Source organism: Pleurodeles waltl, chromosome 3_1, assembly GCF_031143425.1.
Source record: "Pleurodeles waltl isolate 20211129_DDA chromosome 3_1, aPleWal1.hap1.20221129, whole genome shotgun sequence".
In the NCBI taxonomy this organism is placed as follows: domain Eukaryota; kingdom Metazoa; phylum Chordata; class Amphibia; order Caudata; family Salamandridae; genus Pleurodeles; species Pleurodeles waltl.
In genome coordinates, this window is record NC_090440.1 from 1,300,125,024 (window position 1) to 1,300,139,265 (window position 14,242).

A 14,242-nucleotide genomic window follows, 5' to 3' on the forward strand; every position below is an offset into this window, starting at 1 on the left:
TGTACCAGGGTGGTCATTTATTCTTTCCTTGGTGCAAATATAGCTCCAATTCCTTCACTTTTGAGAGTATACTTTTGGCAACTCTGCACTTACTTGTGAACAAACCCAAGGGTTTTTTAGCATAATGCCCCTTTTGTCTCATTTTTGTAAAAAGCGGTTGGAGAGTTTCCATGAGTGCACAGTGGGTGTTCACAAAGTTTATACCAGTGTTCTCCTGGCCTTCGTATGGGGCTAGGTTATCTGCAAATATATTATACATTTGAGTTTGGATATTAATATTGGCTGCCATTTTATGGACCATCTGGTGGCTTCAACCAGGCTTATTCCTTTGTTTGGCTGGGAGATTTATACCCACAAATGGTTCTCTGCAGAAGAGAGTCCTTATTGCATCATAATTACTATCTAGACTAGGTACTACTCTCAAAACCAACAGAGACCCCCATAATCATAACCATCTAGGAGAATATAATCAATATTGCTAGTGCAATTCCCACTCTTAAATGTAGGATGAGGTGGAAAGTCAGAAGCTGTGAACCCATTCACTATTTTTAGCTCATACATTGCTAGCATATCTATTATATGGGCAGACGTCTTAGGCTTTCCAAAGACATTGACAGTTGGTAATAAGATGATCTCCTTAGGTCACTCATTGTGTCCTCCTGGGCCCAACAGTGGGAGCCTGGGGGTATAAAAGTATTACAATCTCCTGCAATAATTTTATGATGATAGTTGCCTAACTCGTCTAGCAAAGCTGAAAGACACTCTACTGTTCCCAAGTGCACCCTAGGGGCTGCCAATCTTACATAAAAGTTGAAAATAGCAATGTACCCTGTCCCTGTCTTGCGGTCAGTATTAATTGATATGCCTAAAATATCTCTATTTCTATCTGGGAGTCGCTTGACTCTGTTGAAAAGATCCATCCCTGGCCATATCAACAGTCCCCCTGAAGCCCTCGCTGAACTAGAGGGCTCTGCATTAGAGAAAAAAGTGATGCACCCTGATCTGAAGACTGGCTCCGTTGCCCATGAATCTTGTATTAAAATGATATGGTGCTGGTCAATAAATGTACCCCGGTCAGGGTCACCTGATTTTGCCCTGGCCTCTGCAACACTCCAAGGTGATAATTTTAAGCTGGTATTTCACTATGGGTTGTACTCATCCCTTGATCAGTTAGGCTCACTGTTCGAGACACTCCTATGACTTGGGCTTTGAGATCTCTAATATATACCTTCAGAGTACCTGACAGTGGACATTCTCGGGTTGGAGAATTACCCATCACTTCAGTGCGTATAGCATTTGCTTCCTGTCCATTTGTTATGACTCCCTCATTCTAATCCTGTGTCAATCAGTCGATATCAGATAGATTGGCCTCATGGACCACACTCAAAGCAGAAGAGGGCAGAGGAGCTTTGGGAATGGCAGATGGGTCTTGGGCTGAGTAGTCAGTGTGGCTGGAGGGGGATGTGGAGCACTGGCTTTGAGTCTAATGTCGGAGTCGTTAGGGGGTCTAAATCTATGCTCAAGTGTTATTAAGGCCTCTGAAATCTCAGGGTTTACCAGCTTCAAGCCAATGTAGTGAGAAGTTAAAGAATTACTGCTAAATCGAGTAGCTGTGAGAATGTCCTCTCTGATCATTGATGTGCAACCCCTCACCTTTCAGGGCCACTAGATTACCTTGTTCATTAGTAAGTCAGGCAGTTCCTTGGCATCGGCCCTCAGACTTGGGACATTCATTAAATATATATCATAATTCGTCTTACAATATGATAAGGATCTAGTGTGTGTAAATGAATGGATTGAAGGGGTCATAACATTCTTGTGAGTAAGATTTTCAATGTAAAATGCACTAGAAGAAGGTGTCAGCAGCGGAGATTTGTCTGTTGTATAATTATCTAAGGTCCCTAGTACATCAAACTAGGGAAGTGCCAATCTACTTCTATTGTATGACCATTGGTGAAATTAGTCAAGTGCTGTGTTCTAAGTGGGATGGATATTAGGGAGTTGGCATTCGTTATAGATTGCAGAGCTACAGGAGTTTTACTATTGGGTTGTGGCACAACACAATTGCTCCTAGATTTAAACAAATGATGAAATATCTCCCCGTGCTCCCTTCCCTGGTTTGGTCACCTTAGCTTTTGGACCACGTCTTGATTGTTTCCTTCATTTTCCCTAGTCAAGAGCTTTATCGGTGGCTTTGCGTTTAACCATTGTGGCCTCTGGGTTAAAAATCCCTGCAATTAAATATCTGCTTTATCATGCGACTAGAGTCACTGCTTACCACAACCTCGTGCTGTCAACCTTATCTTCTTCAGGATACCTCATGGAGTGTAACTACTAGTGATTAATATTTGCTGATTATATCATTAGCGAGGATTCCGTACCTCACAGCAAAATGGTGAGATGTTCCCATGATGTTAAATAGACTGTATGACTGCGGTATGCGAAGATCAGTCACCACTCCACACAATCACCATTCTCGTATTTTAGCCAGACTAATCAATAGGGGCAGAAGGTTAAATGCATAGCTATTGGTAAGGTGGGGGAATCTCTTATTAGAAAAACACTAACACTGCTTGGAAAGACAAACAATGAGTGTTGCAATTATAAAAACAATTCCTCCTGGGGCCCAGAGCCTGCTGGTTGATATAGTCCTCCACTCGTGATAACAGAACCCCAAGATTGATGCTGGCTTCCCGTGTGGTGGGATGAAGAGGTGCTTTTTGTAGTGCTGTGTGCCAGGCGTGCTCACGGACCACCTCCTACCGCACAGACCCTTCTGCTTGATGTAATCCCCCACTCATGGCAATAGTAAGACAAGATTGATGCTGGCTTCCCACATGGCTGGATGAAGAGGCGCTTTTTGTAGCGCTGTGGGTCAGGTGTGCTCAGGGACCTCCTCCTGCGGCTCACAGCCTGCTGGATGATGTAGTCCCCCACTCGTGGCAACAGAACTACAAGATTGATGTTGGCTTCCTGCACGGCAGGATGAAGAGGTGCTTTTTTTAGCACAGTGGGCCAGGTATGCTCATGAGCTGCCTCCTGTAGCCCAGAGCCTGCTGGTTGACGTAGTCCCTCACTCATGGCAACAGAATGCCAAGATTAATGCTGACTTCCAGTCTTGAATACATTTCAGGCACTGGCAATTACTTGGGGCTGCAACTCAATCCACTGCTATTTTGCAAGCCATGCCACCTCAGTTTGGGTCCAGTCATATGCAAATCAGCCTTGATGCTGCTCCAATAAGAGTACTTTAGCCTGATCTATCAGGCTGGATCCTCCCTGAACCGCAACACCTATCTGGTTTCACCGTGATTGGGACTGTTCGTTTGAGTTCCACCTTGGTTCCAGTGGTAAAGGGAGCATAGGACACACATCTGGACATATCCGTGGCAAAAGGTGCATTGGAACTGCCAGGCCAGGTCCTTTGTTAACTGTATCACATGCACACTAAGAATGGTTTAACCCTGATTGGGGTTTTTATCTTGGTTCCAGTGGAAGAGTGGGATTATGGCCCACATCTGGGCATACCCGTCTCACCTATGGGTGTTGTAATTAAGTATGCAGAACAGTGGTGAACGGAATTTTCTATATAATCTCAGCCACTGGTAATCACTCAGGCAGCATCCCAGTCCACTGTAATATTGCACACCATTTCATCTCCGTTTGGACCCAACCATATCCAAATGAGCTTTGTCCTTGATCTGATAGGAACACTCCCACCCGAACTGCAAGGCCATGTCATACCTGAACTGGAAAACAAGCACGTATATCCATGTGTAGATATAAATATATATATATATGTGTGTGTATATATATATATATATATATATATATATATTTTTTATCTATATCTCAAAAACAAAGGTTATAGGGCCATACATAATTTTGTCTTCAATAATTTGATTTCTAATGTTTCATTGGTATTTTTATTGATGTTCCTGTAATATCTCAGGTAATTAGCAGTGCATGGCGATGGCGCAAGTTATAGTTACTTAAAAGAATTCTATCTATAACTGCTGAATTTCTATGGTTTTGTATGAGTAAATTCAGAACCTAACTATGACATCCCTGTAACCTTTGGGTTTTCAGTGAATATATATATATATATATATATATATATATATATATATATATATATATATATATATATATATATATGTGTGTTGTGTGTGTGTATATGTATGTAAATATGTATATATAAATATTTATATATTTTTTTTTTACCTAGAGCGGATTGCTAGTAGGTAGTTAGTTATAGTTAATACCTCGCTTCTATGGAAAAAGTGTTTTTTACTTGCCCATATCTTTGGCGCCCTTGACGAATCTTCACAAAGAGCTGCTGTCTGAAAAATGTCGGGATGATCCGTCAAGTCGGGAGCCGAGAAAAAGAGGGGGGACCAAAACGCTTTTTCCCCATTCATTTTTCCACAGGGATTTGGAACAGCGATGGTGCCCGAGCCACTGGACGTAATTACACCAGATTTGGCAGAAATGTATCTCTTGGTCCAGAAAGTGAACTTGTTATTTGGTGGACATCCATTCAGTAGTTTTTAAGTAATTAAAGAAAAGCAAATGTGTATATATAGGGATGCAATGGCTTTGCAAACCCTCCTGATCTCGTGCTGAGATCTGAGTAGCTGTAACACTTCAACAAGGAAGTGTTGGCAGCCATCTTGGGACTAAACTTCAACTGAGTCCCGTGAAAAGTAAAAAAAATCAAAACAGACCCCACAGGGCTTAAAAGGCATTTTTATTTAATTTTCAGCACAATGATGACATTTGGGATGTCATCAGTGATGTCATCAGTGATGTCACTGACCATGTCATGAGTGATGTAATAAGTGAGATCATAAGTGGGGATGTAAGTTATAGTTATCTCAGGGAAATATAACTGCTGAATTTCACTGGTTTTGTACGAGTGAAATGTGAGCCTAACTGTAATTTCCCTGTAACCTTTGTTTTTTTTCAATTAATTTCTAAGGTTGTTTTTATTCTGTTTCCTAACTATAATGTCCCTTTGACCTTTTTTTAAGTGAATATATATATATATATATATATATATATATATATATATATATATATATATATATATATATATACCCCCAAACTCCCCCTTATTTTCAATTTGCTCCTAATCTTCCTCTACCATTACCCATTCCTAAACCCTAAAATTCACTTTACCTCCCTTTACCACTACCCACCCCAACCCTACAATTACCCTTATATCCTTTTACCACAGACCCCCCAAACCCCAAATTTACCCTTAAGTCCCTAGCCCCTGTCCACCCCTAAACCTAGGACATACCCTTACTTCCCTTTACACCAAATCACCCTGAACCCTAAGATTATCCTTCCTTACTTTACCTCTAGCCACCCCTATACTCTAAATTTACCCTTAAATCTCTTACCACTACCCAGCCCTGAGCTCTAAAATTACCAATACGGTCCATAACCACTACCCACTCATTACCGCACCTATCCTTAAAAGCATGCGTGGTAAAACCGTGCATGGTAAAGACATCTGTGTGGTTAACAATCTGTGCTGAACTTGGAAAAGATTGACTGGTAAAGGTTGTTTCTGTCCAAAAAGGTGCTGTGAGTTGCCTTCACTCAAAGTAAATGGGAGCTACATTGATCAAAAGTGAGAATAAAGTCTGTATTTACTTGAAGAATTAGCTTTTATAAAATAAAAATAGCACTCCGGTGATGAAGCGATTCAACAAACTCAAACAGTGAACTTGCAGTGCCTTCCTAGATGAAAAGGAAATCATCAATATAGCATTACCAGGGTTTACTGCTGGAGCCAAAAGTACTGGTACTGATGACCATATAGTTTTGATTGAAATGGTCAGCATTATAAGGTTCCGCTGGGACAGAAACTTGTCTGCTTTGTAACTTCTGCACCCCTCGTCTGACATTTGGCACAAGCAACAGTCAAACAGTCATCAAAATTCAGGGGTTACAGCTTGGAAGCTCTAATTGTTGTGTAAAAGCTGAAAGTGTCAGTGCTGAGTGTGGCTGGCATGTAACACTCATTAGGTCAAAGCCTTCCAGACTGAGCAGCTGTCTGGCTGTAAAAAGACTTTTGAGGACATTCTGAAAGCTTCTGCAGGAATGCAGTCAGCTTATTGCTTCCCAATGGCTTTGTAGTTTGTACCTCACATTTGCTTCCTTTCTATTTGCTGGCTTTATTTGTCTTAGGATGTTCAGCAGGTATATGTGTCCCTCCTGTGGAGCATAGCCTGTTTACAATTGCTTCTTGTATTCTTCCACGTGTGCTCACTTTCTATAAACAGGTCTTTAAATGTTGTTCTTATCTTATCACATTTACTGTACAATCAAGGACAGAGGTCAACTGTCAGACTGTGTCTTCTGAGAGATGTCTTTTCAGGGAGGTGTTTATTTCTCTTTCGCTGACTTCAAAGTGAGAGGATTTATGTGACAATCTTGCTGGGAACTGGCTAGGGAAAGGAAATGTTGTTTTCTATTACACAAAAAAATGTAAATGTTGGAAGATTAGTTGTGCAAATATTTCTGAATATATCAGAATTAGAAAAGCACAAAATAAGCAAATTCTTCATAATTCTCAAGTGTACAAATGTGGTGGATATAGATATTTCAATATGATTGCAAGAAAATGGGTGTACTATATGTTAGGGTCTGGCCTTACTGTCAATACACTTGCATTTGTCTTAAAAGGTCCTGTCAGGGTTTTTTTACTTAACCTCCAGCTCAACCAATCCCCTGCAGTGCTGAGTAGATTTTTTCCTATCCTATTTAGGTAGTTGACGCTTAGATCCCCATAACTTTTCATCCACATAAGGTATCCACGCCAAATTTGTGTCCTTTTTTTCCAACATCTTGGGGATTCTACCCAAGGTTTGTGGATTCCCCTGGAGGGGCCCTGGAAGTTAGTACTTTTGTGTGTTCCCCTAAGTCTCCTGAAAAATGGGAAACAACTGCTGCAGAAGAAAGCATGTGTTTTTTTTCCTGCAAATGGCATCAATGAAGAGTTTGCAGTACTAAAATCACAATCTTCCCAGCTTTCAGTAACAGGCAGACTTGAATGAGAAAACTACATTTTTGCAAAACTATTTTGACATTAAACTGGGACGTAGTCCATTTTTCCATGCTTTTAGTCTCCTACCTTCCCGTTAGTGGTAGAGATTGGTGTGACACCACTGGTGGATCTCGGAAAGCTTTACATTTCTGAAAAGTAGGCACAATTTTGAATTCAAGAAAGGGTAATTTGTGCAGATCCTTCAAGGTTTTCCTATGGAAAGAACCGGGCTGAAATAAAAAATATAGAAATTAAATTGAAAAAAACAGTGTCTACGTTTAAATCTGTGACTCAGAGCCAATAACTGAGCTGCTTGCTGCAGTTGTTTTTCATTGTGTACTGGGTATACAGAAATTTGTTTGGTTAAATATAAAGAGTGAAAAATCGGTTTCACTGAAACCTATATATGTTCCGAAATGGGCACAAGATATGGAGTTTAGAAGCAATGGTTATTTACACATCTCTGAATTTGTGGGTACCCGTACCAGCATGAGAATATGAGGGCATATCTCACAATAACTTCTTTCTTACTCACTGTCTTACATTTGGAAGTAGCAAATGCAGAGAAAGACCATTGGTAATAACACTTGTTGTACTATTTTGTGTTCCCCTCAGTTTCCCGATAAAAATGGTTCCTCACTTGTTTGAGTAGACCTCGTGCCCATGACAGGAAACAGCCTAAAAAGCAATGTGGACACAGCACATTTTTTCACTAAGAACTGACCCTTTTCTGCAATGGGCCTATCTATGGTGTTTGGGCTCTAGCTCAGCCGGCAGCTAGGAAAACCTAGCAAACCTGTACATTTTTTAAAACTATACATCTAGGGGAATCCAGGATAGGGTGACGTATGGCACTCACCAGGTTCTATTACCCAGAATCCCTTGCAAACCTCAAAATGTGTCTAAAAACACATTTACCTCACATTTCTGTCATGGAAAGTTCTGGAATCTGAGTGGAACCACAAACCTCCTTCCACCCAGCATTCCCAAACGTCTCCTGATAAAAATGCTACCTCACTTGTGTGGATAAGTTTAGTGCCCGCGACAGGAACTGTCCCAAAATACTGCATGAACACATCACATTTTTTCACCCAAAATTGACCATTTCTTTTCAATGTACTTAGCTGTGGATTTTGGGTCCTAGCTCACCTGGCACCTAGGGAAACCTAGCAAACCTGTACATTTTTTAAACCTAAACACCCAGGGGTATCGAGGATGGGGTGACTTGTGGGCCTCTCATCTTGTTCTGTTACACAGAATCCCTTGCAAACCTGAAAATGTGTTTCAAAAACATATTTACCTCACATTTTGTCATGGAAAGTTCTGGATTCAGAGGGATGCCACAAACTTCCTTCCACTCAGCATTCCCTCAAATCCCCGATAAAAATGGTACTTCACTCGTGTGGGTAGTCCTAGTACCGCGACAGGAAATGACTCATAATACAACGTGGACACATCACATTTATCCACTCAAAACTGGCCCTTTTTTGCAATGTGCCTAGCTGTGGATGTTGGGCCCTAGGTCAGGCGGCACAGAGGGAAACCTAGCAAACCTGTAAATTTTTTAAAACTAGACATCCAGGGGAATCCAGGATGGGTTGCCTCAGACCATGTTCTGTTACCCAGTGTCCTTTGCAAACCTCAAAAGTTGCCTAAAAACACGTTCCTCACAATTCTGTGATTGAAAGCTCTGGAATCTGAGAGCAGCCACAAATATCCTACCACACAGCAATTCCCCAGGTCTCCCAAAGAAATGCTACCTCTTTTATGTGGGTGGGCCATGTGCCTGAGACAGGGAAGGGCCCAAAACGCATTGTGGACACATCCTAATTATCTATCACAAAAAAACCTGTTTTCGCAAGGGGGGCACCTTTGTTTTTGGTCCTGGGCTCAGTGGCTATATAGGGAAACCTACCAAAAACAGACATTTCTGAAAACTAGACACCTGGGGGTGTGGCTTCTGTGGATCCCCCAACATTTTCTTACCCCGAATCCCCTGCAAACCTAAAATGTAGCTAAAAATCAAATTTTCCTCACATTTCTGTGTGGGATCTCTGTACCGGCACAAATTTCCCACCACCCAACATTCCTCATGGTCTCCCAATAAAAAGTAAACCACTTGTGTAGGTGGGGCAAGTGCCTGTAGCAGGGAAGGGCCAAAAACTTGCAGTAATTGAGGGGGAACCAAAGTGGGTCCAAAAGGGCAATTTCTTACCACAGGTTTTTAGGCTGGCTCTGTTTTGGGCGCCCACACAAGCGGGACGAAGGTTTTAGCAGTACAAACTGTGATATGCTGGGTTGTAGGAATTTTGTGGATTCCTGGAAGTTTTGAGTACAGCAATGTAGGAAAAATGCATGATTTCAGGCAAAGTTTGAGGCTTGCAGGGCATTGTGGGTAAGAAAATGGTGTGCAGTGATTGTGAAGCACACTATCCTGGACTCTCCCAGATGTTTAGTTTTCAGAAATGTCTGGGTTTTGTATATTTTTCCAAGTGAGAGTGTACCCAAATCCAAAAAGTGCAATTGCTCACCATTGAAAGTGTGACGGCATTGGGAGTTAGTCCAGCTCTCTTGACCCACATGTAAAATCAAAACACAAAAGAATCCTATTGCTTGCCATTGAGATGAGATGTTTTAGTCTGCAGGGGAGCAGAAAGACTGTTGCCCCTTCAGTTGGGGTGGAGGCATAACCATGCCCATCATGGTGGAAAGACCCCACCCCACTATTTTTTTTTTATTCCCTGGTGTCTATTAGGCTCTCTGACTCCCCCAGGGGGACTGATCAGGGGTAATTACCTCCATCTGCCTCCAAGGGGGCAGAAAGACAGTATCCTCAGTTATTTGTGGTGAGGGCATGGTCATGCCCATGGTGGGCGGCCCCACCCCTCTTTTATAAACAACAAAATCCCTGGTGTCTAGTGGGCTTTCTGCCTTGCAGGGGGGGGCAGAAAGACTGTGCCTATTTTTGGGATGGGTGGGGACATTGCTGTGCCCATTCTGAGCAGCTCCTACCCCTAGACTATGAAAAAGATAATCCTTGGTGCCTAGTCGACTTTCTGTCCCTCCAGGGGGACATATTAGGGATAATTACCTTATCTGCCCCCCCAGGGAGGTCAGAAAGACTTTGGTCCCTATTCGTGTGGTGTGGGGACATTACCATGCCCATGGTGGGCTGCCTCCAACCCTCTTTTATTAAAAGAATCCCTGCTGTCTAGTGGGCTTTCTGACCCGCTCCAGGGACAAATTGGAGGTAACAACACCCAATCTGCCCCTGGGGGAGAAGAAAGACTGTGCCTAGTTTTTGGGGGGCGGGGGCATTTATGTGCCCATTTCAGGCAGCCCCCTATCCCTAGATTTTTCTAACAAAAAGAATCCCTGGTGCCTAGTGAGCTTTCTGCCCCTCACTGAAATGATGTCAGACTGCCATGCGCGATAATCGTCATTTCAGTGAAAACTAAAAACAGCCTTGAAAGCTAGGAAAGCTCTTGCCCAACTTCCAAGGCTGTTTTTAGAAAAAGGAAAACCCTTTGCCATAAACAGAAGAGGGATTTGGTGGTTGTGTACAGAGGATATAACAGTTACCTCAGCACACGACCACCGTGGCTGAGGACTTAACCATTACATCCTAGCACCGAACAGGGTAATAGCAACAGATAGGATAGTCGCCAAACAAGAAAGAGACATGACAACAATTTATAAAACTGAAGCATATTTTTATTAATTTTTAAAGGCTTAATTAATAAAATCTACCAGAATGCTCAGGAGATATGCATTTTTAAAGCATTTGAAAGCTTTTTCATCAGGCGCAAACAAGCATTGGCAAGTCAAAACTTGAAACATTTTTGAGAAGTTTGCATGAGTTTTTAACACTGAGTTTGGCGACTCTGACCCGACTAGGTCACCAAATCTGACATGATAGAGGACCAGGAGTCCTAAAACGAATCTTTGGATGGTTATCTGGCCACCAGAGCATTTTTAAAGGGAGTTCCCAACTTTACAGGACAACCGTCATTGACTTCTATGGAGTGATACTGATGATGAAGGATCCAGACTTTAGGATGCTCAATGGATACTCCAGATGCTGTGCAGTCCATGGGGGTGAAGTCCAGGGGAGTCGTTGGACCACGGGTGAGGGGGGGGGGCAACTCTGGCAGCGGTTCTCGGGTCCCACAAAGTCCTCTATGCAGGGGTCAAAGGGTTGCTGATGCAGACTTTTCATTCTTGCAACAGAGCGGTCATGGTTCAAACCTTTGGTGGGGGCTAGTGTCCCTTTGGGTGGATGAATTCAGTCACAACTAACAACCATGGATCCAGAAAACTCGGGTACAACTTCTGGCTATTCCCATATTGTCAATCGAAGTGTCTGGTAGCGGCAAAACAGCTGCGATGGCTGCGACGGGACTGTGGTTTGGGCTCTTCCAGCTATGATGCCCCCAGTGCCATTGTGGGGGGCCAGCCAAGTGACCCTTGGAGTCTCTGCTTCGGATTGGGAATCAACTTTTCCACGAGCCTGGCATTGAGAACAGGGTCCAAACTCTGCTAGTCTATAGAGCAGCAGGTGCAGTCACCGCAATATGGCAGCCTTTCTTCGTGTACTTCCAATGGGTGCAAAGAGGGCTTCTACTCATCCTTGGTTACAAACAACATTGCTGAATTCTTCCTCGAGTATGAGGACCTTTGTAGCCCACTCCTGGGGGTGTGGCTACCATGGGCTGCACCTCAACGGAAAACTAGTTCTGAAATTGTTTTTTCCTACCTTGGCACTACCCTGTCTATGGAAAACAAAAGGCATCCTACACCGGAGTGTTGTCACAAGGGCCCTTCAAAGGCGGCATCACTGTTTTATGCCTGACTTTTGGGGTAACACCATTTGCAGCCCATCCTGTGAGAGTGGGTCACACCTACAATGCGGCAAGAGCCTTTGTTTCCCACCTGGGAGTCATTCACACGTCTACCCAAATGGCCAGAAACCTGTCTCAGTCCCAGTGCCTCTGTAAAGTCACTGGACTAGCTGGGTCAAAGAGTGGCAAATTTCAGAACAGTGGACAGCATGAAATTGGGCATAGATATCAACCGCACCCTTCAGTCGCATTTGATGACACGTTTAATTTGATATCTTACTTGGCATAGTTAAGTAGACTCCTCTCTTCTCTGTGACACACTACTCCACTTTACTCCACTCTCTGCCACTCCACTCTATGAGACTTCATTCTACGCCTCTTCATAACACTCCACTCAATGACACACTACTTTTTGGCACTCCACTCTGACACTCCACTTCACACCAATCTCCTCTACCCCGAGGGAACCTTTGTCAAAGCTCTTTAAGGTTAAAAAATATGGGTCAAGCAGTGATACAGCGAAAGATGAGATTGGTGTTGCTGTGGACATGATGAGCTCGTTAAGTAAGAGTTAAGTTTTCTGTATGTGATCTGCTGAATACATTATAGCTATTGGCCCTTCCTAATATATTTGTAAAATATATAGCATACTGCTTAGCTTATTTCGGGTCAAAAAAGTAATATTTAACTAAGAATTTTTCAAGCAAATATTAATGACACATTTCTGTATCTGGTAGGACACACCCTTAGTTACAGATGCTGCGTCTCCTATAATGGTTACTTACGCTTTGCAGTCTGTGCATGATATGTCACACTTCAAACAAATACAGACTATATGGATTTCTGAAACTTGAATTATGCCCAAAAAGACCTCCAATAGCAGTTTGAGATGCCCCGGCACCTCACCCGAACTTGTCTGATGCAGGTTTACACACCTCCTCAAACTGAATGTATGCTGCTAGTTTTGGAACCCTGGGACCACCGCCTCGAAGTTACCTCCAAACTACCTAAAAACGTTGTAAGCGAATACTAGTGACACCGTTTGAATATCAAGTAACAATAACAACCTTAACAATACAAAAAGGTAATAAGGAGATATTACTCCCCACCTGTTACAAGTGGTGGCCAATCGCTGCCTCTACACGAATTATTCTCCAAAGCAGTAATACAATGAGACAGGAGCCATATTATTATAGCGATGGGCGAAGTTCAAACTCGTGATCCGACATTAAATGGAACTGAAGTACAGCTGTAATGAATGTTAGCTAAAGTGTAGTGTTGCAAAATACACCATGCTTAATATTGACTCGAGTACCGATCCGTCAAACTGATTTCTTAAAATTCTTCTTTCACTGTAAATTTCGTTGATAGGTTGTCAAAGCTGTGTTTGTTAATATTTCATAAAACTGTTCAAGGTGCTTTTAAGATATCTTGTTTTTCGGAACAGATTGTGCTCCAGATTGCACGGAAGCCAATTTAAAGGAATGCGTTCAGGTCAAACAATCAAAAGGTCTTGTTCCAGTCTGCCAGTGCCGTGCAGATTACCAGCTTGACAAAGACACTATGAAGTGTGTGCAGTAAGTGTAAAACTCAAATCTTTTTACCGTTCTAGTGCTGGCTCAACAATAATATTTGTGCTGGGAGTAAAAATCGTAAGTGCTTTACCAGTCAGAAGAAAATGATTTATATATTTTGATTTGGGATGGCCCAAATACATTAAGAAACTGCCAGAAATCATGCCATCGTGCTGTAGATTACATGTGCAGCTCTTGCCACACACCATTTTACTCGTACTCAACGAGGGCCCAATTCCAACAACCCATTTTTCAATTAGACGCACCAAAATGTTTTAAATGCAACTACAAATGAAAGTTTGTGGTTTGTTGAATCAGCTCTTGCGTATATTTATGCCGCAGATGGAATTTACAAATGTAGAAAAATGTCCAGTGGATGGATTTTTTTTTTTTTGAAGTGGTACCCTTGTGCGTGTTCAAAAACAAAAGTTACCTAAAATCTTCCTGTCAAGATCAACACTCCAACCATCGTCAGGATCGTGGTGGAACTGAAGGCTCACCTCTTCAGTAAAGAATACAAAAAGTGATGGACTGAATGGTTGAATTAATCTCAGCCTCTGGTAATTACTTGGGCTGCATCCCAGTACGTCATTTTCACCTCTTCAATAAGCAATATATTTCGACACTTTAGAACCTCCCTCTCTTCTCTTCAGTCTTTTGTGTGTGTGTGTGTGTGTGTGGTGGGGGGGGGGGGGGTTCCCCCATGACACTTCTGATCTCTACCCAGAACAAAGCTCTGTGGTCTTTGCTAGGTTCGTCCTTTAAAA

General features: G+C 42.4%; 1 protein-coding gene across 3 annotated transcripts in view; it reads left to right on the plus strand.

Annotated features, from left to right (window-relative positions):
• Positions 1-14,242, plus strand: part of MUC13 (mucin 13, cell surface associated) — a 648,793-nt gene that overhangs the window by 600,371 nt on the left and 34,180 nt on the right. For all 3 annotated transcript variants that reach the window (XM_069224633.1, XM_069224634.1, XM_069224636.1), the window contains one exon: positions 13,349-13,478. In XM_069224633.1, coding sequence (XP_069080734.1) covers positions 13,349-13,478 — 130 coding nt within the window. The remainder of the gene's footprint in view (positions 1-13,348; positions 13,479-14,242) is intronic.